This window comes from Thalassophryne amazonica, chromosome 2, assembly GCF_902500255.1.
Source record: "Thalassophryne amazonica chromosome 2, fThaAma1.1, whole genome shotgun sequence".
NCBI lineage: Eukaryota > Metazoa > Chordata > Actinopteri > Batrachoidiformes > Batrachoididae > Thalassophryne > Thalassophryne amazonica.
This window is the reverse complement of record NC_047104.1, coordinates 137769120-137793705: the sequence shown is the minus strand read 5'-3', so window position 1 is coordinate 137793705 and position 24586 is coordinate 137769120. Positions and strand designations below refer to the sequence as shown.

Sequence of the window (24586 nt, the reverse complement as noted above, 5' to 3'; positions counted from 1 at the left end):
ACATACAAGTATGTCACGTCATAGAATTCAATGGATGTTGACCTTGTTTGACCTTTACTCTGGAGACAAAGCATTCAGCACAGTCAAAACTATTCCATTTATTGATCCTTTTATTTCAACCAATAATATGCATAATTTCTTTGCTGAAATTGGAGAAACTTTAACTTTTGACCCCTGTACAAACTGAAATTGACCTTTGTCACCATTTTTGCTGTTTTTACCCCATAACTCCAGAACATTCCGTCACAGATAGTCCAAACTATACCTTTTTGGAATCTTTCTGATCAGACAAATAATATGATATAGTTTTCAACATGATTGGAGCATTTTTAAAGTTTGACCTCAGTGTAATTCTTCATTGACCCCTACCTGGTTACAGCCACCACCCTGGGATGGCTATCATACATTTTTTGTAGGCCATGATACACTAAGGCTGGATTCTAAGTGTCGATTTTTTCCCCTTAAGTTGTACCGATTAGGTCAAAATTCATGACTGGCTCATGGACTATCCTTTTTACAGATTAGTCGACAGTATTGTGCACAGCCCCCATTTTATTCCAGAATAAAGTGTGTCATTAGACATGGAAGTGAACATTTTGACCAGTATACCCATTCTGTCAATAATAATGACTCTTCACAAAAAAATTAAAAAGTAATAAATAGAAAATGCAGTCTGCTCTGGATAACCTTCTAGGTTGCTTGAGCCATCTTGCAAGCTTACACTGTTTGTCACGTAATATAGCAAATACTTTGGAAACAGGTGCGCTTGTTACCGCACTAACCACTTCATGTGTCCCAGCTAAGAACACCCACAATGAATCCTTATCACCACAAAGAAACTGTCAGTATTCCTGAGCTGCGTGAAACTTGGTCATGGCCTTGGCCTAATCCAGTCACTGTGGCCCTCAGCAGTGTGTGCTGGGTTATGATCGGGAAAATGTGCCACAAGTGTTGCCACTACTGCTTCTCGAGATACATGTAATAGGCATCCTTCAAGTCTTCTGAAATAACCATTCATGTGACACAAAGTCTTTCCAGTGCTACCCAAGAATTCTCTTTTGAGATTATTCAGTGGTCTTCTTGAGTCACTGGTTAACTTAGAGGTCTTACAACCTGTAAACATACTGCTGATGACTGAGCCCAAGAGGTCATGGAAAGCCTGGATGTCAGTATTGATCCGGGACAGTCTTAACTCTACACATGCCGTCTTCTCACTCAGTGTCTCGCGAGCTATAAGCAGGACATAACCCATCACCTACTCTGCAAAGATTGCAACATTATCTCCAAAGTCAAGGTTAGTGAACCTCTCTTCTGCAATAAATGCCCTCAAGTCAATACCACTTTTTTAATCATTTTGTTATATTCATGACTGGAGAATATTCCATTTCTAAGATCACAGAACATGTAACTTGTATATAAAAGCTCAGATAAAAGGCCTGTTGGTGCTTATTTCCAGATTGTGTAGCATGAAGGAGATGAGACTCTATGGCTCCCTCTGGACGGCACTTCAGTCTGATGTAGGTTACTTCCCCAGCTGAGGCAGGTACCCATTTACAGCTGGGTGCACTGAGACGGTGAAGATTAAGTGTCTTGTCCACTGATAGAGACAGGTGGTATGCGCGAGATTCAAACCCAGGCTTATATGATGAGCTAACTGCTCTGCCACAGAAAATGTAAAAAAAAAAGTAAAATAAAAAAATTAGGACCCCGCTTCTTGTCAAATTTGTCATCTGACACACTCACTCAACATAAAGGCACTCCTTAAAATTCATATTTTGATGAATGAAATCCAGCTGTTTTATAGGGACCGTTTATAAATAAAGTGTGGAAATGTGAATAACTGATTGTTTTTCCTGTGGTGTTCTAGCTATTAATGCTTTAGAACTCGACGCAAATCAGCTAAATCGCCCCAGCCTGCAATATTTAAAAAGTAAAAAAACAAAAAACAAACAACAGCAAAAAGAATTGCTGGGTTAATCCTTCTACCAACTGAGCTATTGGGGCACCTATAGCTCAGTTGGTAGAGCGAGCAGTCGTGTGACTGTCAAAAATCTGCATATTGCCGTTGTAACCCGCCTTACCTGTGTATGAATGAGGTGGTGGTCAGACGGGGCCGTAGGCGCACAACGGCAGCTACACTTCTGTCAGTTTGCCCCATGGCAGCTGTGGCTACACGAGTATCTTACCACCACCAATGTGTGTAAATGTGCGAGTGAAAAAATAATGCAATTTGTAAAGTGCTTTGGGTGCCCTGAAAAGTGCTCTATAAATCCAAGTCATTATTATTATTATTTATCCAAATCCACTCCAAAGGTTAACAGTTCTGACCCCTGCACCAAGTTTGAGGAAAATCGATTCAGTAGTTTTTGTATAATCCTGCTGACAGACAAGCCTGGTATTAAACTGGCGTCGTGTCCAGGTTGTACCGCGCCTATCGCCCACTGACTGCTGGGATAGGCTCCAGCTTGCCTGTGAGCCTTAACTGGAATTTGTGGGTATAAAAAAAAATGAATGAACGCTGACAAACAAACAGACAGACATACAAATGTCACTGAAAACACTAACTTTTTGGTGGAATAATAAAGAAAATGCTGAGGCCAGCAGAGGGCCCCACGCAAATATTTACTTTCATTAGTGGTAAATGCAACCAATGTGTACATGTACTCAAATGATATGCTAGACAGGAAAAGATACGAGTTGATCATCTGGTCCAGAGATACAATGGCTGGATATAGAGACTAATGAGACATTCTATTTCTTTAAAGAAGTCCCTGACTATAAGGCACTGAACCTGCATGACACTGTCTGTCCTCCTTGAGTGCATCACACTCTGCATTATCAACATGGCTGGGACATGGAGAACCCTGTATGTGCATGTGACGTGAATCTGTACCTTGGGTTTCTGGCTGTGAGAGCTGGTGCTATCTGTTTACGTGAGCACATTGCTGCTGTGCAAACATACGCCTACTCTATATCAGCCTCCATAGACTCAGCAGGCCAGCTGTTTAGTCGTTATGGCTCAGGCTGGCTTGAGAGTGATAAGATTTGAAAATATAAACCCTCTCCTTAAAGTGTTTATTTGCTGTAGGCGGGAGAACAAGCTGCTTGGAGTCAATTAATCGTTTTAATTTTGACTTATCATCATGCAATTCTTGTGTTTAAACTGGAAATCTTTCGGGTTTTAACAAATGCAAAACATGTTTGAAAATTAATGCGTCACAAAATACAAGAAGAATATTAATACACTTAAACCAGGTACTGGGTAAAGACTGTACAGGAGAATTTGGCATTCCCCCCTAGCAACTGCAAAGTACTTAAATCCAAATTCTAAATGTGGGATGAGACTGGGTGTGTGTTTGGGTATACAGTAGTGTTCAGAATAATAGTAGTGCTATGTGACAAAAAAGATTAATCCAGGTTTTGAGTATATTTCTTATTGTTATATGGGAAACAAGGTACCAGTAGATTCAGTAGATTCTCACAAATCCAACAAGACCAAGCATTCATGATATGCACACTCCTAAGGCTATGAAATTGGGATATTATTAAAAAACAAAAAGTAGAAAAGGGGGTAGAGAAGCTTAAATCTTCGACTGGACTGGGTTGCTTGACGTGAGGACGTTTCGCTTCAAATCACAGAAGCTTCCTCAGTTAAAATTCTTGCTCAGGTAGTCTGACTTCTGTCTTGACTCTTGTAGAGAAGAATAAACCAGAAGCCAACAAAAGCTGGAGTTTTTTTAACCTAACCAGACCCCTCCTACAGAGAGGCCGACTGCTATAGGCTAGTGACTAAACAATAGCTCTAATTAGCTCCTATTGTGCTCTAGTTAGCACTCTCCTAGAAACATTGCGACCATAGAAAAGGGGGTGTTCACAATAATAGTAGTGTGGCATTCAGTCAGTGAGTTTGAACATGCTTTTCTCTTAGAAAGCCTGAGGAAAATGGGACGATCAAGACATTGTTCAGAACAGCGTAGTTTGAATAAAAAGTTGATTGGAGAGGGGAAAATGTATACGCAGGTGCAAAAAATTATAGGCTGTTCATCTACAATGATCTCCAATGCTTTAAAATGGACCAAAAAAACAGAGACGCGTGGAAGAAAATGGGAAAACAACCATCAAAATGGATAGAAGAATAACCAGAATAGCAAAGGCTCACCCATTGATCAGCTCCAGGATGATCAAAGACAGTCTGGAGTTACCTGTAAGTGCTGTGACAGTTAGAAGACGCCTGTGTGAAGCTTATTTATTTGCAAGAATCCCCCGCAAAGTGCCTCTGTTAAATAAAAGACGTGCAGAAGAGGTTACAAAGAACACATCAACTCGCCTAAAGAGAAATGGAGGAATATTTTGTGGACTGATGAGAGTAAAATTGTTCTTTTTGGGTCCAAGGGCCGCAGGCAGTCTGTGAGACAAACCCCAAACTCTGAATTCAAGCCACAGTTCACAGTGAAGACAGTGAAGCATGGTGGTGCAAGCATTATGATATGGGCATGTTTCTCCTACTATGGTGTTGGGCATATATCTCATACCAGGTATCATGGATCAGTTTGGATATGTCAAAGTACTTGAAGAGGTCATGTTGCCTTACGCTGAAGAGGACATGCCCTTGAAATGGGTGTTTCAACAACACAATGACCCCAAGCACACTAGTACACGAGCAAAATCTTGGTTCCAAACCAACAAAATTAATGCCTCGCAGATGTGAAGAAATCATGAAAAACTGTGGTTATACAACTAAATACTAGTTTAGTGATTCACAGGATTGCTAAAAAAGCAGTTTGAACATAATAGTTTTGAGTTTGTAGCGTCAACAGCAGACGCTACTATTATTGTGAACACCCCCTTTTCTACTTTTTTTTTTACTAATAGCCAAATTTCATAGCCTTAAGAGTGTGCATATCATGAATGTTTGGTCTTGTTGGATTTGTGAGAATCTACTGAATCTACTGGTACCTTGTTTCCCATGTAACAATAAGAAATATACTCAAAACCTGGATTAATCTTTTTAGTCACATAGCACTACTATTATTTTGAACACTACTGTATCTGGATTTAAAGTTCATCGATTCATACCACGCTGGCTCCCATACTGGTCTGTCCACTGCCGAGCCACGGCATGGATGCAGAAACTGCCATCTGTGGTGGTGCAAAGGGCACAGAGCTAGTCTGGGCAATGTTGGTGTGAGATGAACGGTAATCTACATCATCAGAGCTGAAAAAACAAAACCAACATAAACTGTCACAGAGTGTTGGATAGTATTTGAGTAGTATAGGGTGATTAACAGTAAATTCTCATGGTGTCTTGGGGCAGAAAAATCAAATTATGGCTCGGCCTGCAAGGACTCTGACCTGCGGGATTCCTTGTCAAAGTCTTCCCCAATCCAAGTATAGGGCTGGACAGCCACCAGAGTGGAAACATCTACCTCCTGCACATCATGGGTGGATGCCAAAACTATCTCATTGGAGTTAGCCTATGAAGGAGGAGGAAAACAGTAGCAGAATTAGTTTATGACAAACAAGAATTTTCATAAGCAACCTGACAGACAGCTCTTTATTTCATTTTGCATCTTAAACTATTCCACTGTGGACCAAAACAGGAGCGTCACTGTTCCATACATGTATCTGTCAGAATCCAAAATGTCAGAAACCTGTTTGGCAGCAGTGAAGAGTTGAATGTTATCTAACTAACACAAGATGTTTATCAGAGGATTCACTTATGTTAAAATTTCCCAAAGACATATCAGTGTTTGTGGTTTTTAATGTACTGCTGAATACTACCATGAGAAGTACATCGATTTCTGTGAATGCACTTTATTAATAGTTAATAATAGCAACTCCAATATAAATGGTAAACTGACTGCATTTTTACTGTACTTTTCCAACTGTTGTTGGCACTCAAAAGTGCTTTACAAGATGCCTCACATTTACCCCTGCCAATAAGCGTATAGTGAGACTGTCTGTTCTTTCAGTCTATGCTCAGGATGTGGTGAGTGATCTCCTCATATCAGAGGCTTTTTACTGGCAGCTTCACCCAGTAACTGATTACTGTCCCAGAGGTGACACAAAGTGGGTTATGAGGACTGCATGGGTTCCCATAAATGGAAGCCCATACAGTTCCTGGTAACTATAATGAAAAAAGCCCAATGATCCATGACGTCGCAAAAAGTGGCCACTTTCAAATCTCTGACCACAGAATTGCTGTCAATTCCCTAAGGATTTGGAAGTCCCACAAGCCAGTAACTGCTTGATGTCTCAGACTTATTAAAACTGTTTTGTGGGAGTTTGCATGTGATCTCGGTGGAATACGTGCAGGCACAGACAATAAATTACCCAGATAAATGTGGAAGTTCCTTCGCAGCAAAACTCTGAAACCTGCCAGGGACTGCCTTGGAGTTGTCAATGTTCATGGGAATAGGTGTTTCATCACAGAGGGCAATCTAACTACCATCCACAGGAGTCACGTGCATGGCTTGGTAGAAATCCCACATTGTGTAAGACGCTGAGAAAGTACGCTGTGAGGGTAGACAAGGAGGTATTTGTTTGAGGAATTTGCCAGCAAGTAACCATTGGCCTGCTTACAGAAAACTTGAAGCACTGTATTACTCCAAACCTACACCTTAGCCTATGGCCAGTCATAGAAAGTGATGCTGAAGTTCTGACTGCTTTATTGTCCCATTCGGCTGGCTACTGTGTTGTATAAGGCTGATTGTCCTGCCAGGATGTTGAACATCTCCAGTGCCAGTGTTCTTGTGGTTGATCCATAATTCATTTCAACAGGATTCCATCCAAGGCAGTTGCAACTGGGTGACAAGACCATTCTGAATTCACACCAAACAAAGACAGCATCCTAGCTCTACATATAGCCACTGAAGGACGTCATAGCAAGCCTATACACAGGTACTGTGATTGGTGTGTAGAATTGGGGCAGTCTTTGACTTCCAGTGAATTTTGGCCTTTCTCTGTAATGTGTCTGGCTCCTTCTCTGTGCGATGCTTGCATTGACTGGGTGCTGGGTAAGGTCATGGTATTTGGTGACTTGAGTGACTTTGTTTTTAACCTGACTAGACATGGGCCAATATCCAATTTCACGGTATGCCATGTTATGAAAAAGCCACGGTATCAAAACCACTAAAATTTTCCGCTATACCATCCCTACATTATGAGCGGGTTATGAGAATTCTTGACAGGCAGAGTGGAGGCGGCCGCTGCCACCCTTCCCCCTGGCGCGCACCTCTGTCTCTGTTTACAAACAGGCAGCTAACGTTGGCCAGCTCTGCATCATGGCTGAAGGAGGCGAAGCCTTCACTGAACTGAAGTTTGGGGGAATATATACTCAACAAAAATATAAACGCAACACTTTTGGTTTTGCTCCCATTTTGTATGAGATGAACTCAAAGATCTAAAACTTTTTCCACATACACAATATCTCCATTTCCCTCAAATATTGTTCACAAACCAGTCTAAATCTGTGATAGTGAGCACTTCTCCTTTGCTGAGATAATCCATCCCACCTCACAGGTGTGCCATATCAAGATGCTGATTAGACACCATGATTAGTGGACAGGTGTGCCTTAGACTGCCCACAATAAAAGGCCACTCTGAAAGGTGCAGTTTTATCACACAGCACAATGCCACAGATGTTGCAAGATTTGAGGGAGCGTGCAATTGGAATGATGACAGCAGGAATGTTAACCAGAGCTGTTGCTCATGTATTGAATGTTCATGTCGCTACCATAAGCCATCTCCAAAGGGATTCAGAGAATTTGGCTGTACATCCAACCAGCCTCACAACCGCAGACCACGTGTAACCACACCAGCCCAGGACCTCCACATCCAGCATGTTCACCTCCAAGATCGTCTGAGACCAGCCAATCAGACAGCTGCTGGAACAATCGGTTTGCATAACCAAAGAATTTCTGCACAAACTGTCAGAAACCGTCTCAGGGAAGCTCATCTGCATGCTCGTCGTCCTCATCGGGGTCTCGACCTGGCTCCAGTTCGTCATCGTAACCGACTTGAGTGGGCAAATGCTCACATTCGCTGGCATTTGGCACGTTAGAGAGGTGTTCTCTTTACGGATGATGTGAAGGAGATGTGTTGCACTGCATGAGGCAAATGGTAGTCACACCAGATACTGACTGGTATCCCCCCAATAAAACAAAACTGCACCTTTCAGAGTGGCCTTTTATTGTGTGTCTGCTCCCAGACCACCAATAACCAGCAAAAATCTATTTAAGCATAAAAATTCAAAAAGAAAAAATAATATAGCACCTTCAACTGCACCACAGACTAAAACAGTTAAATGTGGTCTATTAAACATTAGGTCTCTCTCTTCTAAGTCCCTGTTGGTAAATGATATAATAATTGATCAACATATTGATTTATTCTGCCTTACAGAAACCTGGTTACAGCAGGATGAATATGTTAGTTTAAATGAGTCAACACCCCCGAGAAACACTAACTGCCAGAATGCTCGTAGCACGGGCCGGGGCGGAGGATTACCAGCAATCTTCCATTCCAGCTTATTAATTAATCAAAAACCCAGACAGAGCTTTAATTCATTTGAAAGCTTGACTCTTAGTCTTGTCCATCCAAATTGGAAGTCCCAAAAAACAGTTTTATTTGTTATTATCTATCGTCCACCTGGTCGTTACTGTGAGTTTCTCTGTGAATTTTCAGACCTTTTGTCTGACTTAGTGCTTAGCTCAGATAAGATAATTATAGTGGGCGATTTTAACATCCACACAGATGCTGAGAATGACAGCCTCAACACTGCATTTAATCTATTATTAGACTCTATTGGCTTTGCTCAAAAAGTAAATGAGTCCACCCACCACTTTAATCATATCTTAGATCTTGTTCTGACTTATGGTATGGAAATAGAAGACTTAACAGTATTCCCTGAAAACTCCCTTCTGTCTGATCATTTCTTAATAACATTTACATTTACTCTGATGGACTACCCAGCAGTGGGGAATAAGTTTCATTACACTAGAAGTCTTTCAGAAAGCGCTGTAACTAGGTTTAAGGATATGATTCCTTCTTTATGTTCTCTAATGCCATATACCAACACAGTGCAGAGTAGCTACCTAAACTCTGTAAGTGAGATAGAGTATCTCGTCAATAGTTTTACATCCTCATTGAAGACAACTTTGGATGCTGTAGCTCCTCTGAAAAAGAGAGCTTTAAATCAGAAGTGCCTGACTCCGTGGTATAACTCACAAACTTGTAGCTTAAAGCAGATAACCCGTAAGTTGGAGAGGAAATGGCGTCTCACTAATTTAGAAGATCTTCACTTAGCCTGGAAAAAGAGTCTGTTGCTCTATAAAAAAGCCCTCCGTAAAAGTAGGACATCTTTCTACTCATCACTAACTGAAGAAAATAAGAACAACCCCAGGTTTCTTTTCAGCACTGTAGCCAGGCTGACAAAGAGTCAGAGCTCTATTGAGCTGAGTATTCCATTAACTTTAACTAGTAATGACTTCATGACTTTCTTTGCTAACAAAATTTTAACTATTAGAGAAAAAATTACTCATAACCATCCCAAAGACGTATCGTTATCTTTGGCTGCTTTCAGTGATGCCGGTATTTGGTTAGACTCTTTCTCTCCGATTGTTCTGTCTGAGTTATTTTCATTAGTTACTTCATCCAAACCATCAACATGTTTATTAGACCCCATTCCTACCAGGCTGCTCAACGAAGCCCTACCATTATTTAATGCTTCGATCTTAAATATGATCAATCTATCTTTGTTAGTTGGCTATGTACCACAGGCTTTTAAGGTGGCAGTAATTAAACCATTACTTAAAAAGCCATCACTTGACCCAGCTATCTTAGCTAATTATAGGCCAATCTCCAACCTTCCTTTTCTCTCAAAAATTCTTGAAAGGGTAGTTGTAAAACAGCTAACTGATCATCTGCAGAGGAATGGTCTATTTGAAGAGTTTCAGTCAGGTTTTAGAATTCATCATAGTACAGAAACAGCATTAGTGAAGGTTACAAATGATCTTCTTATGGCCTCGGACAGTGGACTCATCTCTGTGCTTGTTCTGTTAGACCTCAGTGCTGCTTTTGATACTGTTGACCATAAGATTTTATTACAGAGATTAGAGCATGCCATAGGTATTAAAGGCACTGCGCTGCGGTGGTTTGAATCATATTTGTCTAATAGATTACAATTTGTTCATGTAAATGGGGAATCTTCTTCACAGACTAAAGTTAATTATGGAGTTCCACAAGGTTCTGTGCTAGGACCAATTTTATTCACTTTATACATGCTTCCCTTAGGTAGTATTATTAGACGGTATTGCTTAAATTTTCATTGTTACGCAGATGATACCCAGCTTTATCTATCCATGAAGCCAGAGGACACACACCAATTAGCTAAACTGCAGGATTGTCTTACAGACATAAAGACATGGATGACCTCTAATTTCCTGCTATTAAACTCAGATAAAACTGAAGTTATTGTACTTGGCCCCACAAATCTTAGAAACATGGTGTCTAACCAGATCCTTACTCTGGATGGCATTACCCTGACCTCTAGTAATACTGTGAGAAATGTTGGAGTCATTTTTGATCAGGATATGTCATTCAAAGCGCATATTAAACAAATATGTAGGACTGCTTTTTTGCATTTACGCAATATCTCTAAAATCAGAAAGGTCTTGTCTCAGAGTGATGCTGAAAAACTAATTCATGCATTTATTTCCTCTAGGCTGGACTATTGTAATTCATTATTATCAGGTTGTCCTAAAAGTTCCCTAAAAAGCCTTCAGTTAATTCAAAATGCTGCAGCTAGAGTACTGACGGGGAATAGAAGGAGAGAGCATATCTCACCCATATTGGCCTCTCTTCATTGGCTTCCTGTTAATTCTAGAATAGAATTTAAAATTCTTCTTCTTACTTATAAGGTTTTGAATAATCAGGTCCCATCTTATCTTAGGGACCTCGTAGTACCATATCACCCCAATAGAGCGCTTCGCTCTCAGACTGCAGGCTTACTTGTAGTTCCTAGGGTTTGTAAGAGTAGAATGGGAGGCAGAGCCTTCAGCTTTCAGGCTCCTCTCCTGTGGAACCAGCTCCCAATTCAGATCAGGGAGACAGACACCCTCTCTACTTTTAAGATTAGGCTTAAAACTTTCCTTTTTGCTAAAGCTTATAGTTAGGGCTGGATCAGGTGACCCTGAACCATCCCTTAGTTATGCTGCTATAGACGTAGACTGCTGGGGGGTTCCCATGATGCACTGTTTCTTTCTCTTTTTGCTCTGTATGCACCACTCTGCATTTAATCATTAGTGATCGATCTCTGCTCCCCTCCACAGCATGTCTTTTTCCTGGTTCTCTCCCTCAGCCCCAACCAGTCCCAGCAGAGGACTGCCCCTCCCTGAGCCTGGTTCTGCTGGAGGTTTCTTCCTGTTAAAAGGGAGCTTTTCCTTCCCACTGTAGCCAAGTGCTTGCTCACAGGGGGTCATTTTTACCGTTGGGGTTTTACATAATTATTGTATGGCCTTGCCTTACAATATAAAGTGCCTTGGGGCAACTGTTTGTTGTGATTTGGCGCTATATAAAAAAATTGATTGATTGATTGATTGTGGGCAGTCTAAGGCACACCTGTGCACTAATCATGGTGTCTAATCAGCATCTTGATATGGCACACCTGTGAGGTGGGATGGATTATCTCAGCAAAGGAGAAGTGCTCACTATCACAGATTTTGACTGGTTTGTGAACAATATTTGAGGGAAATGGTGATATTGTGTATGTGGAAAAAGTTTTAGATCTTTGAGTTCATCTCATACAAAATGGGAGCAAAACCAAAAGTGTTGCGTTTATATTTTTGTTGAGTATATATAAAATGCAATTCAATATTTTTAATTACATATATTTTTAATTTCAATATTTTAAATTACATAATTACATATAATACTAATTCAATATTTTTGTTGCAAAAGAAAGCTATAAGAATTATTTGTAACAAATCATATCGCGAGCCAACAAATTCATTGTTTACTTGTTTACATATTCTAAAATTCTGGGACTTGGTTGACTACATTACAATACAAATTATGTATAAGTTAAAAATAAACTGCTGCTGCAACATGTCCAGGATCTGTTTAAACTGAGGAACTCCAGTTATAATTTGAGAGGAATTTTATTTTTGAGAAATTGAAGATCTGAACTACTTTTATATAGAGGCACCGTGTGTCTGTTAAAGGGGTTAACACCTGGAACAACTGTCCTGACAACATTTCATTTCATTTTTCATTTATTTATATATTTGAGACAGGGACAGTGCACAATATACATTATCCTTAAACAGGAGAGATGCATTATGCCAGGTTGTAGCACACGTGCTAATTTCCACCTGTAGTCAAATCAAAATCAAATCAATTTTATGTATATAGCGCCAAATCACAACAACAGTTGCCCCAAGGCGCTTTATTCTGCAAGGCAAAAGTCATACAATAATCACAGAAAAACCCCAACGGTCAAAACGACCCCCTTTGAGCAAGCACTTGGCGACAGCGGGAAGGAAAAACTCCCTTTTAACAGGAAGAAACCTCCAGCAGAACCAGGCTCAGGGAGGGGCAGTCTTCTGCTGGGGCTGGTTGGGGCTGAGGGGAGAGAATCAGGAAAAAGACATGCTATGGAAGAGAGCAGATCACTAATGATTAAATGCAGAGTGGTGCATACAGAGCAAAAAGAGAAAGAAACACTCAGTGCATCATGGGAACCCCCCAGCAGTCTAAGTCTATAGCAGCATAACTAAAGGATGGTTCAGGGTCACCTGATCCAGCCCTAACTATAAGCTTTAGCAAAAAGGAAAGTTTTAAGCCTAATCTTGAAAGTAGAGAGGGTGTCTGTCTCCCTGATCCGAATTGGGAGCTGGTTCCACAGGAGAGAAGCCTGAAAGCTGAAGGCTCTGCCTCCCATTCTACTCTTAAAAACCATAGGAACTACAAGTAAGCCTGCAGTCTGAGAGCGAAGTGCTCTATTGGGGTGATATGGTACTAAGAGGTCCCTGAGATAAGATGGGACCTGATTATTCAACCTGTCTAGTCCCTAGACAGGCTGATGAAAAACAATTAAAAAGAGGAACTTTACAATATATTACATAAAATTTTTAAAATTGCAGACACTGTGTCCAAAGCACATGACATTAGATCACACTATGGTTACATGCCTGACCCGAGAGCAACCAATTTTTAACCAGTTGTGAAAAAGTGTAAAAGTTTGTACAAGATATAAGTTCAGTTGGTAACATATTCCACTGGCGCATGGCCACACAAGAGAACGCTGAGTTCCCAAAAGTTATTCTACGTCTGGGAATCCTGCACTCACCTCGACCCATCAACCGAGTGGCTCGAGATGTTGTTTCCAAGTTCAAGGATATGAAAGTTTTTAATGGTGGAGCAGCAGTGCCATGAATGATTTTAAACAACAAACATAAATTTGAGTACATGACTGAATTTTCAAAGCTCAGAATATTATACGAGAAATGAGAAACCAACTTCATCTCTCTTGTTAGTTTTTGAGCTACCTCCTCCACGGTTTTTCCATGGGTATACACTACAGTGTCATCAGCATACATAATTGTTTTAACATTGCAGACAGATGGAAGATCATTAATATAAAGTGTGAACAACAGTGGCCCTAAAATAGAGCCCTGAGGCACACCTAGTCTGCATGGTCTTAAAGGGGATGTAACTTCACCCATAGTTACACACTGCTGCCTGTCAATGAGGTACGATCTTATCCAATGAATTGTATTGGTATGAAAGCTGAATTTAATTAATTTGTGAAGAAGAAGTTCGTGGTTAACAGTGTCAAAAGCCTTCCTCAAGTTCAGAAAGACTGCTCCTACCACTCCTCCCATATCCAAACTGGATTTTATTTCTTCTAAAAAATAACAGCATGCAATCTCGGTTGAGTAGTGTTTTCTAAAACCAAACTGAAGAGGATGTAAAGCCTCAACAGACTCGAGATGTTCCATCAACTGCATTGCTACAACCTTTTCAAAGACTTTGGAGAAGGTTGGAAGGATACTGATAGGCCTATAGTTGGAGACTTGGAGCTTGTCTCCAGACTTGTAGACAGGCTTAACCACAGCTGTTTTTAAAACCGTGGGGAAGGTGTTTTCACATATTGACTGATTTATCACTTTTGTTAAAACTGGGGTTAGAGTTTCTTTGTGTTCCTTTAAGAAAGCAGTGTCAATACCAAAGACGTGCTTAGTTTTACTCTTGTTTAGTTGTGAAATAACTTTAAAAACATTTTCTTCCACAATATTATACAATTTAAAAGAGTCATTACAATCATTTTCAAGTTTCAAGGAACAATAATAATTAGAAAAATTGTCTGCCAATTTCAGAACAGAATCAAGAAAATAATCATTAAAGTATACTGCCAATTCAGCATTATCACTGTTAATTACACAAGTTGTAATTTATCACAATTTGGTTTTTCTCTTCCCAATAATTTGTCCATACTCCTCCAGAGTTGTTTACTGTTCCCTTTTGCCTGTTTAATCAGATTTAAGAAGAAATTTCCCTTTGCCTTTCTAAGGTGCATAGTAGCTTTATTTCGCAAACTTTTGAAAATGTAATGATCAGTGATTAATTTTGTTTTGAGAAAACGTTTAAGAGCCATATCCCTCTGTTTCATTAGATCCCAGAGAGAGCTATTAAACCATGACAGTTGCTTTTTCTTTGGTTTTCTCTGCTTCAGTTCAGTATATTTAGCAATTGTCTCCTTTATAGCTAAAATTATATTACTGCATGAGCGATCAATCAATCAATCAATCAATCATTTTTTTTTATATAGCGCCAAATCACAACAAACAGTTGCCCCAAGGCGCTTTATATTGTAAGGCAAGGCCATACAATAATTATGTAAAACCCCAACGGTCAAAACGACCCCCTGTGAGCAAGCACTTGGCTACAGTGGGAAGGAAAAACTCCCTTTTAACAGGAAGAAACCCCCAGCAGAACCAGGCTCAGGGAGGGGCAGTCTTCCGCTGGGACTGGTTGGGGCTGAGGGAGAGAACCAGGAGAGATCACAACATTCATTATGAATTTTACACCACCAGTCTATTTCTTTTATTTCTTTCTCCAGAGGAGTTTGATTTTTCTTTGGAATGTAAGGATTTTACATTGATTTTTAATATTTTTATTTCTGTTTCGTAATTTATTCATTTTTCTTGCAACAAGGGTTAGATTATGATCAGACAGCCCAGTTATTAAATTGTATATTTCGTTATTCTGTCTGGTTTGTTAGTAAATATTGGGTCAATCAAAGTTTGAGAATTCTTAATCTGGTGGGCTTATTTATCAATTGTGACATTTGTACTGAATTTGCAATGTCTTTAAGCTTTTTTTTCTTTACTTTATCCAACCAATTGACATTAAAATCCCCCACTAGTAAAATTTCTTTTCTTTCATATTTCTTAAGTATTTCAGTTAAACCAGTATAAAAGTCTCAGTATCTTTTGCATTTGGAGGACAATAAACAGCAAGAATGATAAAAGACATCTGAGGTGCTAAAGTTATTGTGACACCAACACATTCCAAGGTATGTACTGGAATATCTATTGCATGACTGTCGATGCTGTCTTTCACATAGATCAGAACCCCGCCCCCTTTCTCCTTCCCTCTGTCCCGTCTATAAACTTTATATCCAGAAACTGTAAACGCAGATAAAGGAGTCGTGGGTGTCAACCAAGTTTCCGTAAAACAGAGGTAATCCAGATTTGAGTCTGTAAGTAAATGTTCCATTTGCTCTGTTTTCGAAATCACACTACGTATGTTTATGTGTCCACCAAATATTCCTTTTGGTTTGGTCCTTGTATTCCATAAAACATATGCATGGTTTACAGTTTGAAAGAGTTTTGTGTTGCATTGTTTAGATGCAACAACAGCCTGTAGTGAATCTAATTTACACTTGTCACATGCGCTTGTGTTTGTCGCTTTTGGCACACAGTTTACTGAGATGTTACCTTGTAGCAAAGTGGAAGCGTGCGCAGTGCAGTTGTCTGGTGCTGGCGTGGCTGTGTTCATCTGTGGTCGATGTGGGACCACAGGGCCGGGATTTACGTGAACATCTCCGCAAAGAAGTAGAATTATGCAGAGAAGAGTAGCACGTCCCCACTGAACTGTCGCCACTCTCGTGCATGTCGTTTGTGAACCTATGTTCAGTTAGCTGTTTTTCAGTTAGCTTTATATACACTTAACTGTTTTCATAGTAACAAATACATTTTTAGATTGAATTTATATGTTCAGTTAGCTGTTTTTCAGTTATCTTTATAAACATTTAACTGTTTTCATAGTGATAAATACATTTTTAGATTCATATAGTGTTATTTTAAGTAAATTTTTAGATTGCTAGCTTTATATTCATTTAGCTAGTCACATAGCTTGCATGAATTTATGTTCAGTTAGCTGTTTTTCAGTTAGCTTTACATACACTTAACTGTTTTCATAGTACTAAATACATTTTTAGATTCAGATAGTGTTACTTTACGTCAATTTTACAATTTTACTTTGTTAGCTTTATATCCATTTAGCTATTGCTTTGCATGAAATTATGTTTATAGTGATAAATACATTTTTAGATTCAGATAGTGTGATTTTAAGTACATTTTAGATTGCTAGCTTTATATTCATTTAACAATTTGCATATCTTTGCATTAATTTATGTTCAGTTACCTGTTTTTCAGTTACTTTCAGATTCAGTTAGCTTTATACACACTTATCTGTTTTCACAGTGATAAAGGTTTCAATTGTGATTGTTTTAAATGCATTTAGATTTGGTTAGTTTTATATTCCCTCAGCCCCAACCAGTCCCAGCAGAAGACTGCCCCTCCCTGAGCCTGGTTCTGCTGGAGGATTCTTCCTGTTAAAAGGGAGTTTTTCCTTCCCACTGTCGCCAAGTGCTTGCTCACAGGGGGGTCATTTTGACCATTGGGGTTTTTCTGTAATTGTTGTATGGCTCTTGCCTTACAATATAAAGCGCCTTGGGGCAACTGTTTGTTGTGACTTGGCGCTACATAAATAAATAAATACATTTGATTTGATTTGATATTCCGTTTGTTAGCTTACAAGCTATAGTTACGTTGCGCTAAATGAATTGTTTTTGGTTTAGATTGAGTCAGATTTATTTTCAGTCAGTTTTAGATTGTTTCAGGTAGGTTTTCCTGGAGCTGCACTCACTTTGGTTTTGACTAGGTTGGCTTTGTGTTTTTGTTGTTGTTGTTTTACAACACAGATATTGTTTATTCAAGTATGGTAGTGGTAGGTCCATGATCTATACGGGATCTAGGTGCTCCCGCCATCACGAGCCTCCCAGCTGACTGGGTTATAGCAGTGGGTAGATGGGACTCATTAGCCCTGTTAAGGTGGTCCACCTAGGGGAAGGAAAACCCTGATGTTAAACCCCCAGCCTGGGTTACTGCCCCCGTGCCTCCGAGGAAGGTTCTTTAGCCAGAGGCTAGGAGAAGGTCACTCTGATATAAAACCTACAGCCTGGTGGTCGCCACAGCCGTCTCAGCTTGTCTGTGCCACTGTGGAGTGCCACCTTGCCTAAAGAGTGGAATTGGTGTGCGCGAGCTGATCCCCACTTTAAGCAACGAGCGCAGGCGGGAAGGAAAGCCCTGCAGCGATGGGAAGAGGCAAAAACAGCAGGTGCATGATGGCACTGGGAGCTGCAGTCTCGATCCTGCATGCAGGCGGCTCAGGAGCTATGGTCGTTTGATTGCTGACCCGAGACAACAGCATCATCCGGCAGGGCCCTGGGTGACCAAGCAGCCCTGTTTAGGGATAGCCCTGCTTGCTCCACATGGAGACAGACCTAGAAAAGGTGGTCTAAACATGGCTTGTCTCACTAGACCCGGTTGGCTCACCGCTGCCAATGGGCATCACTACACGCGGTGCGAAAAGAAAAACAAAGAACCTGAAAATTGCGTGCTGGAATGTACGCACAATGCTGGACTCAGACAATAGCGATCGTCCTCGAAGACGCTCAGCCTTAGTCACCAAAGAGCTAGCAAGGCTTGACATAGACATTGCTGCACTCAGCGAGGTGCGCTTTGCAGACAAAGGGTCACTCACCGAGGAAGGCACAGGCTACACACTGTTCTGGTCAGGGAAGGCTAAAGAAGATCGTCGACTCTCAGGGGTCGGGTTCATGATTAAGAGCGCCATAGCACATAGGTTACACAGTTTGCCAGTTGGACATTCTGACCGACTCATGTCACTCCGGCTCCCCATCAACAACAAGGATTTTGCCACTAGTGTTAGTGTGTATGCCCCAACCATGCAGGCCGACATCGGAGTTAAGGAGGCTTTCTATAGCGATCTGCACAACCTTCTACAGCACGTCGACACCCAGGACAAGCTCCTCATCATGGGAGATTTCAACGCCAGAGTGGGCCGCGACTCTGATGTATGGAAGGACGTGCTAGGGAAACATGGCATAGGCAACTGTAACGACAATGGCCGCCTGCTGCTGGAGTTCTGCTCTGCACATGACTTGACGATCACCAACAGCCTGTTCCAACAGAAAGAGAGATTCAAAGCAACCTGGAGACACCCACGCTCCAAACACTGGCACCTTCTGGACTACGTTCTGACGCGACAGCATGATAGAAGAGACGTACTACATACCAGGGTGATGCCTAGCGCGGATTGCTATACAGATCATCGCTTGGTCCGTTCTAAGATTGCTTTCACTTTCAAGCCCCCTCCTAAGAAGAAAGGCCCACAGTTTAAGAAGCTACAAGTCCACAAGCTGCAAGACATAGACACAAAAATGGAGTTCCAGGCCAAAGTAGAGGAGAGACTGGGTGGAGAAGAAGGCCTGCCTGATGACCATGAACAACAGTGGATGAGATTAAAGACCATCCTTCAGGAGACGGCAGCAGAAGTAGTGGGCTTCTCAGCCAGGAAAAATAAAGACTGGTTTGATGAGTCTGATGCACAGATCCAGGAACTACTAGAAAAGAAATGTGCATGCCACAAGACTCTTTTAGCTAAACCTGATGACCACTCTGCCAAGACAGCTTACAGAAATGCCTGCTCCACACTGCAAAGCAAGCTCTGCATACTGCAGAACGACTGGTGGCTAGTTTTTGCGGAGAAGACACAACAACATGCCGATGCCGGAGACATGCGCTCCTTTTATAAAACCCTTAAGACCATCCATGGGCCAGCACATCAAGTGTAAGCACCCCTGCGCTCCTCAGACAGCTCCACCCTTCTGACGGACAAGGAAACCATTATGCAGCGTTGGTCAGAACACTTTGAAAACCTCTTCAGTGACAAGCGCACTGTGCAAGAGTCATCAATCGAGAAGATTCCCCAGGTGGAGGTGAAATGGGAACTTGATGACCCCACAACACTTGAAGAGATCCGAAAGGCCACCACGCAGCTGAATCCAGGGAAGTCTCCTGGCATAGATGGCATCCCAGCAGAGGTGTACCAAAATGGAGGTGAGGCAGTCCTCGACAAGCTTCAGATTCTCTTCTCCAGTTGCTGGGAAAAGGAAATGGTTCCACATGACCTTCGGGATGCGGTCATTGTCTCCCTGTACAAGAACAAGGGCGACAAGTCCGACTGTTCTAATTACCGGGGCATCACTCTCCTCTCAATAGCAGGTAAGATTTTGGCTCGAGTGCTGCTCAACAGGCTTAACCCTACCATAGCGCATGATAATACTCCCGAGAGTCAGTGCAGATTTCGGGCCAACAGGGGAACCACCGACATGATCTTCGTCCTGAGACAGATCCAGGAGAAGTGCAGAGAACAGTCGTGAGGGTTTGTGGAAGATTCTTGCACACCTTGGCTTCCCTCCAAAGCTCCTCACCATCATCCGCCAGCTGCATGAAGACCAGATGGGACAAGTGAAATACAACGGGACTCTGTCCGGCAGCTTCCCCATCTCAAATGGCGTCAAACAAGGTTGCATCCTCGCGCCCACTCTGTTCTCCATCTTCTTCAGCATGATGCTTCGTGAGGCCAAAGAAGACTTGACAGACGGCATCTATATCCGCTTCAGAACTGACGGAAGTCTACTTAACTTGCGTCGCCTTCTGTCCCACACTAAGATCACAGAACAGCTAATCATGGAGCTGCTCTTCGCAGATGACTGCGCCCTCGTCGCCCATATGGAGCAAGCCTTGCAGCACATTGTTAACTGTTTTGCTGAAGCAGCAAGAGCCTTCGGCCTCACCATCAGCCTGAGAAAGACAGAAGTGCTATATCAACCGGTCCCCCATACAGCATATACCCCACCCCAAATCAACATCGAGGGTACCAGCCTGAATGCAGTAGGAGCACTTCACGTATCTCGGTAGTGTTATCTCAAATGACGCATCTGTTGCCAAGGACCTAGACAGTCGCCTTGCCAAGGCCAGCAGTTCTTTTGGTCGACTCTCAAAGAAAGTCTGGCAAAATCATGCACTGCGCCTTTCCACAAAAGTGCAGGTCTACAGAGCCATTGTGGTCCCTACCCTCCTGTATGGAGCTGAAACCTGGGTTCTGTATCGCCAGCAGATCAGATTACTGGAACGCTTTCATCAGCGCTGTCTCCAAAACATCTTCGGGATCAAGTGGCAGGACTACGTCTCAAATAAGGACATCCTTACCAGAGCCAAATTGCCCAGCATGGAGTCTATTATACTCAAACAACAGCTTCGTTGGGCAGGTCACGTAGCCAGGGTGGATGATACACGCATGCCGAAATTAATTCTCTTTGGCGAGCTCAAGGAAGGGAGACGAAACCAAGGGGCCCCAAAAAAGCGCTATAAGGACCAGCTGAAGAAACAGCTGTCCCTTGCAGGCATTCAGCATCAGTCATGGCAGCATCTAGCTACAGATAGACTCAGCTGGCGTTCCAGCATCAAATCCGCCAGCCTGAATTTTGAGGCAGAAAGCGTCAAAGACAGAAAGAGCGGGCAGCAGCACAAGCCCAGCCTACTCAAGTGTTCATTTGCCCCAAGTGTAACAGGTCTTGTGCATCCCGCATGGGACTTTTCAGCCACCAGAGGGCTTGTAGAAAATAAACTAAAAAAAAAAAAAAAAAGGCCTTCCCACTATCCTTGCAAGCGAGGAAAGTGCCAACAACAACAACTTTGGTGGGCATTAAGAGGCATTAGAAGAATGATAACATTTCTTGTTATAATTGAAGACTTTGGTTTATTTATTTATTTATTTTTGTTACTGCTTCTGGGTTTGTGGGTTGTGTGACAGTGTTTGTCTGGTAGTATTCTGAAAATTGTGTTCATGGTTGCATGCTTGTATAAATGTGTGCATATAATTTTTATTTTTAGTATAAGGGACGGGTATTTATAAGCTTTGTATCTGCCCTCACCCTTTTGGCCACATGGGATCTTTGTAAAGTTGTTTTGTTATGAGTTTTTTTGTTGTCGAACTATGTGCCAAATAAATTAAATTCATTCAACCTTTCCTTCCATCTAAAAGGACCAAGTTGGGTTTTTCATTTTATTTTCTGCGGAATAGCCCTTCAAACCAAAAACGGTGGCAACAAAGCACTGTAGCTATGGCCTGTGTCGGATGCAGAGCGATTCAAGATACCCACAAAGGATTACATGGAAGGAGTAAACTTTATCCCATCTTCGAAACCACTGAGAAGTACAAGCGGTGGACTCGAGTCGTGCTGGTGGTCGACCAAAGTTCTCCCACAAACATGTCAAGAAAGACAAATACATCTATTCCAAGCACTTTGTTGGTGAAGCTGGGCCAAGTATTGAGCATCCGGAGCTCCGGACGTTATTCCAGTCACGTTTCTCCCAAAGCAAGTAAGTCATGTTTCCCACGGGGCAGATGCTACATGTCTAAAAGAGATACTACGTATTATTTTGTTATTTTCTCTAAAGTTATCAGTGGTATAGTGCTCATAGCGGTAGACATCGCATCAATTAGGGTGCCTGAATCACGCGCGCTTCATATGCAAATAGCTATAATGTTGTTAAAGCACATTTTAAAGCTATACGTAATACTTTGAAACCGTGAAACCGCGGTATTTTTGCCCACAGTTATCATACCGTCCAAATCTCATACTGGTCCATGCCTAAACCTGACCTTGAGTTTGTGGATGTTGCTGTGATCTTTGCAGATCAATGACTCGAGAAGTTCAGTGAGGACATGAAGTGTCTGCATTTGCTGTTTTCCTGGACTAAGACCAAGATCTCTCTCTCTCACACACACACACACACACGCACACACACGCACACACACGCGCACACACGCTCACACACGCTCACACACGCTCACACACGCTCACACACGCACATACCTTATTGATGGCAAATGCCATTATTATATCTGACTCCTTGTGAATAATTTTAGCCTTGCCTCCTGGGTATCCCAGATCTGCCTCTACCTGAAATGTCAAGAAAGAAGGTACATTAGGGTTCAAGACGCAACTGAATCTTATGTTGAACTCTATTTTCACAGTAGGTTAATTCTCCAGTGGTAACACTGGCTGTGAGGAAAATGGTGCAATGATTGCACATTCACAGCCAGGTTTTGTTGTACTTTGATCAATGAAGCTGTTCTGATCAATATTCTCACTTCAAGCCAAAGAAGCATGAAGTATGGCTATATTCACAAGACACAGTGGAGTGACGTTTAGTGATTCTAAATGATTACACCACTTTGACATTTCATATGCGTTTTTCTAGTTACACTGTTCTCCTGAATAAGGAAGCCTCACACAAATCTGCCCGTGAGCATGCGTGTTAGTAGGTCCCTCCTACTTGGGAAAAGCTTGTTGCCTTTTGGTCAAGAGTAATCAGTCAAGTTATTTCTAGATGAAAGTCAGAAAGAAGGAGAAATGTTATCAGGAGTTACCAGATTTAAATATATGTGAGGACATGTAATAGGTGTCACAGGGAGTGATGGTACTTTAAATTTCAGAGCTTGATTAGATTTTACACCAGAGTAATTCAGAAGGCCCAAAGCCAAAGTGTCACTGTCAAGCCAAGCTGGAGAGATGTCATCAAGACACACTTTATCTGTCTGCAATGGTTTTAGAGCTCAGAATGCCAAATTACCCAATCTATTAATGGCTGCATGCTGGCAAGAAAACCAATAGGCAAACTGAACATGAGAACCATCTGGTCTCATTTTGGATACAGCACTTTGAATCAAGCTGCCATAAAGAAAAATGGGTTGACTCAAAACAAACGGCACCAACATCGATATCAAACCATACTAATCTACACATGGAATGAGACAACTATATTCTATGAGTTTAACTCTGATAGACCTTTAAAATGCTCACGAGTTGCTTATTATAATTTAGAAAAAAAACAAAACAGTTTCAGATCTGCGGGATATCTAATTTCATTTTGCTACAAACTGCTGTTATTCAAGTAAAAATGTCATCCTGCATCAGTAAATATTCTTATTCTTTATGCACGTATGTTAACCTAAATTTCATCTTATCACATGTAAAAATAAAAATGAGGTGAAAGTTTCTATAAGGGGGCCGAGACCATGTGGTAACTGTACTACTTACATGATGTCAGATACAAAGAATTTATCCTGAAACAACCTGCCTGTTCTTTTGCATTCCTGTCTTACATTTTTTTTCAAGGATTTTGCAAAACAGTGGATTAATACTATCCCTTAAATCTGGACAATAAAAGATGGTTTTATCTGAAATTTTTCCGTAATATTAGTGTCCTATGTGGGACAGTGAAGAGAGACAGACATTCACATCTGGGAGATTGTTGGCTAGATGGTCTAGCAGACACTGCTTATGACTATGGTCATTGTTTTTTGTTTATGATGTAACACACAAGCTTTCAGAGCTCTAGTGGAGTCCACATTCTTTTCACTTTTGATGCCCTTGTTCTCTCAAACTTGGCTCGGCAGTAGGTCTCCCACAAAGACAAACAGATTGGGACCTGAGCTGTCACAGTATTGATACTACCTTTATGGGACTTCTAGCTCCTGCTACGCAGTTTGGGCTTACATGATCCATATGGTTGTCTACAGACTACACAAACACACAGGCAATATGGACACAGAACAGACCAACACAGCACAACACACATACACATGCACAAACACAGAAAAATAAAACATGAAAAGAAAATGAACAAGGTTGACAGGAACCATGATGCCAAGTCTGTGATAAAATGAGGCTCCACGCTTATGAAGCCATAGTATGAATGCCGCAGAAGGAAGTGAAATGCCCTGTACTTGATTAAAATATCTAAGGAGTCAAAGCAATGATATCAACAATATCAACAAGAAAGATAACTACTCAGTGAATACTTCCCTGAGCCTCAGACTGGCTAATGGATGGACTGAGGCCAGCAGCTAACATTTAAAAGCTAATGCTGCACTATTCATAAGCTACAATTAATAAATAACCTTAAATAAAATAGAAATATGTATATTATGTAGATAAACCTTAACTTTAATTTGGGTAACAGTGCATGACAAGAAATGAAGTAAAATGAAGAAAACAGTTACTATATTGGTCCAAATATATAAAGTGCTTGATTGACAACTCTCTGAACTCTGTTTTAGTTTGGTTTGTAAGTTTCCAGTTGTA

General features: G+C 41.3%; 1 protein-coding gene across 1 annotated transcript in view; it reads right to left on the bottom strand.

The window, feature by feature from the left end:
* Positions 1 to 24586, bottom strand: part of dmxl2 (Dmx-like 2) — a 157559-nt gene that overhangs the window by 8278 nt on the left and 124695 nt on the right. Inside the window, exons 43-46 of the mRNA XM_034163715.1 lie at positions 23957 to 24022; positions 22313 to 22399; positions 5353 to 5474; positions 5077 to 5215 (exon numbers count right to left, since the gene is read on the bottom strand). Coding sequence (XP_034019606.1) covers positions 5077 to 5215; positions 5353 to 5474; positions 22313 to 22399; positions 23957 to 24022 — 414 coding nt within the window. The remainder of the gene's footprint in view (positions 1 to 5076; positions 5216 to 5352; positions 5475 to 22312; positions 22400 to 23956; positions 24023 to 24586) is intronic.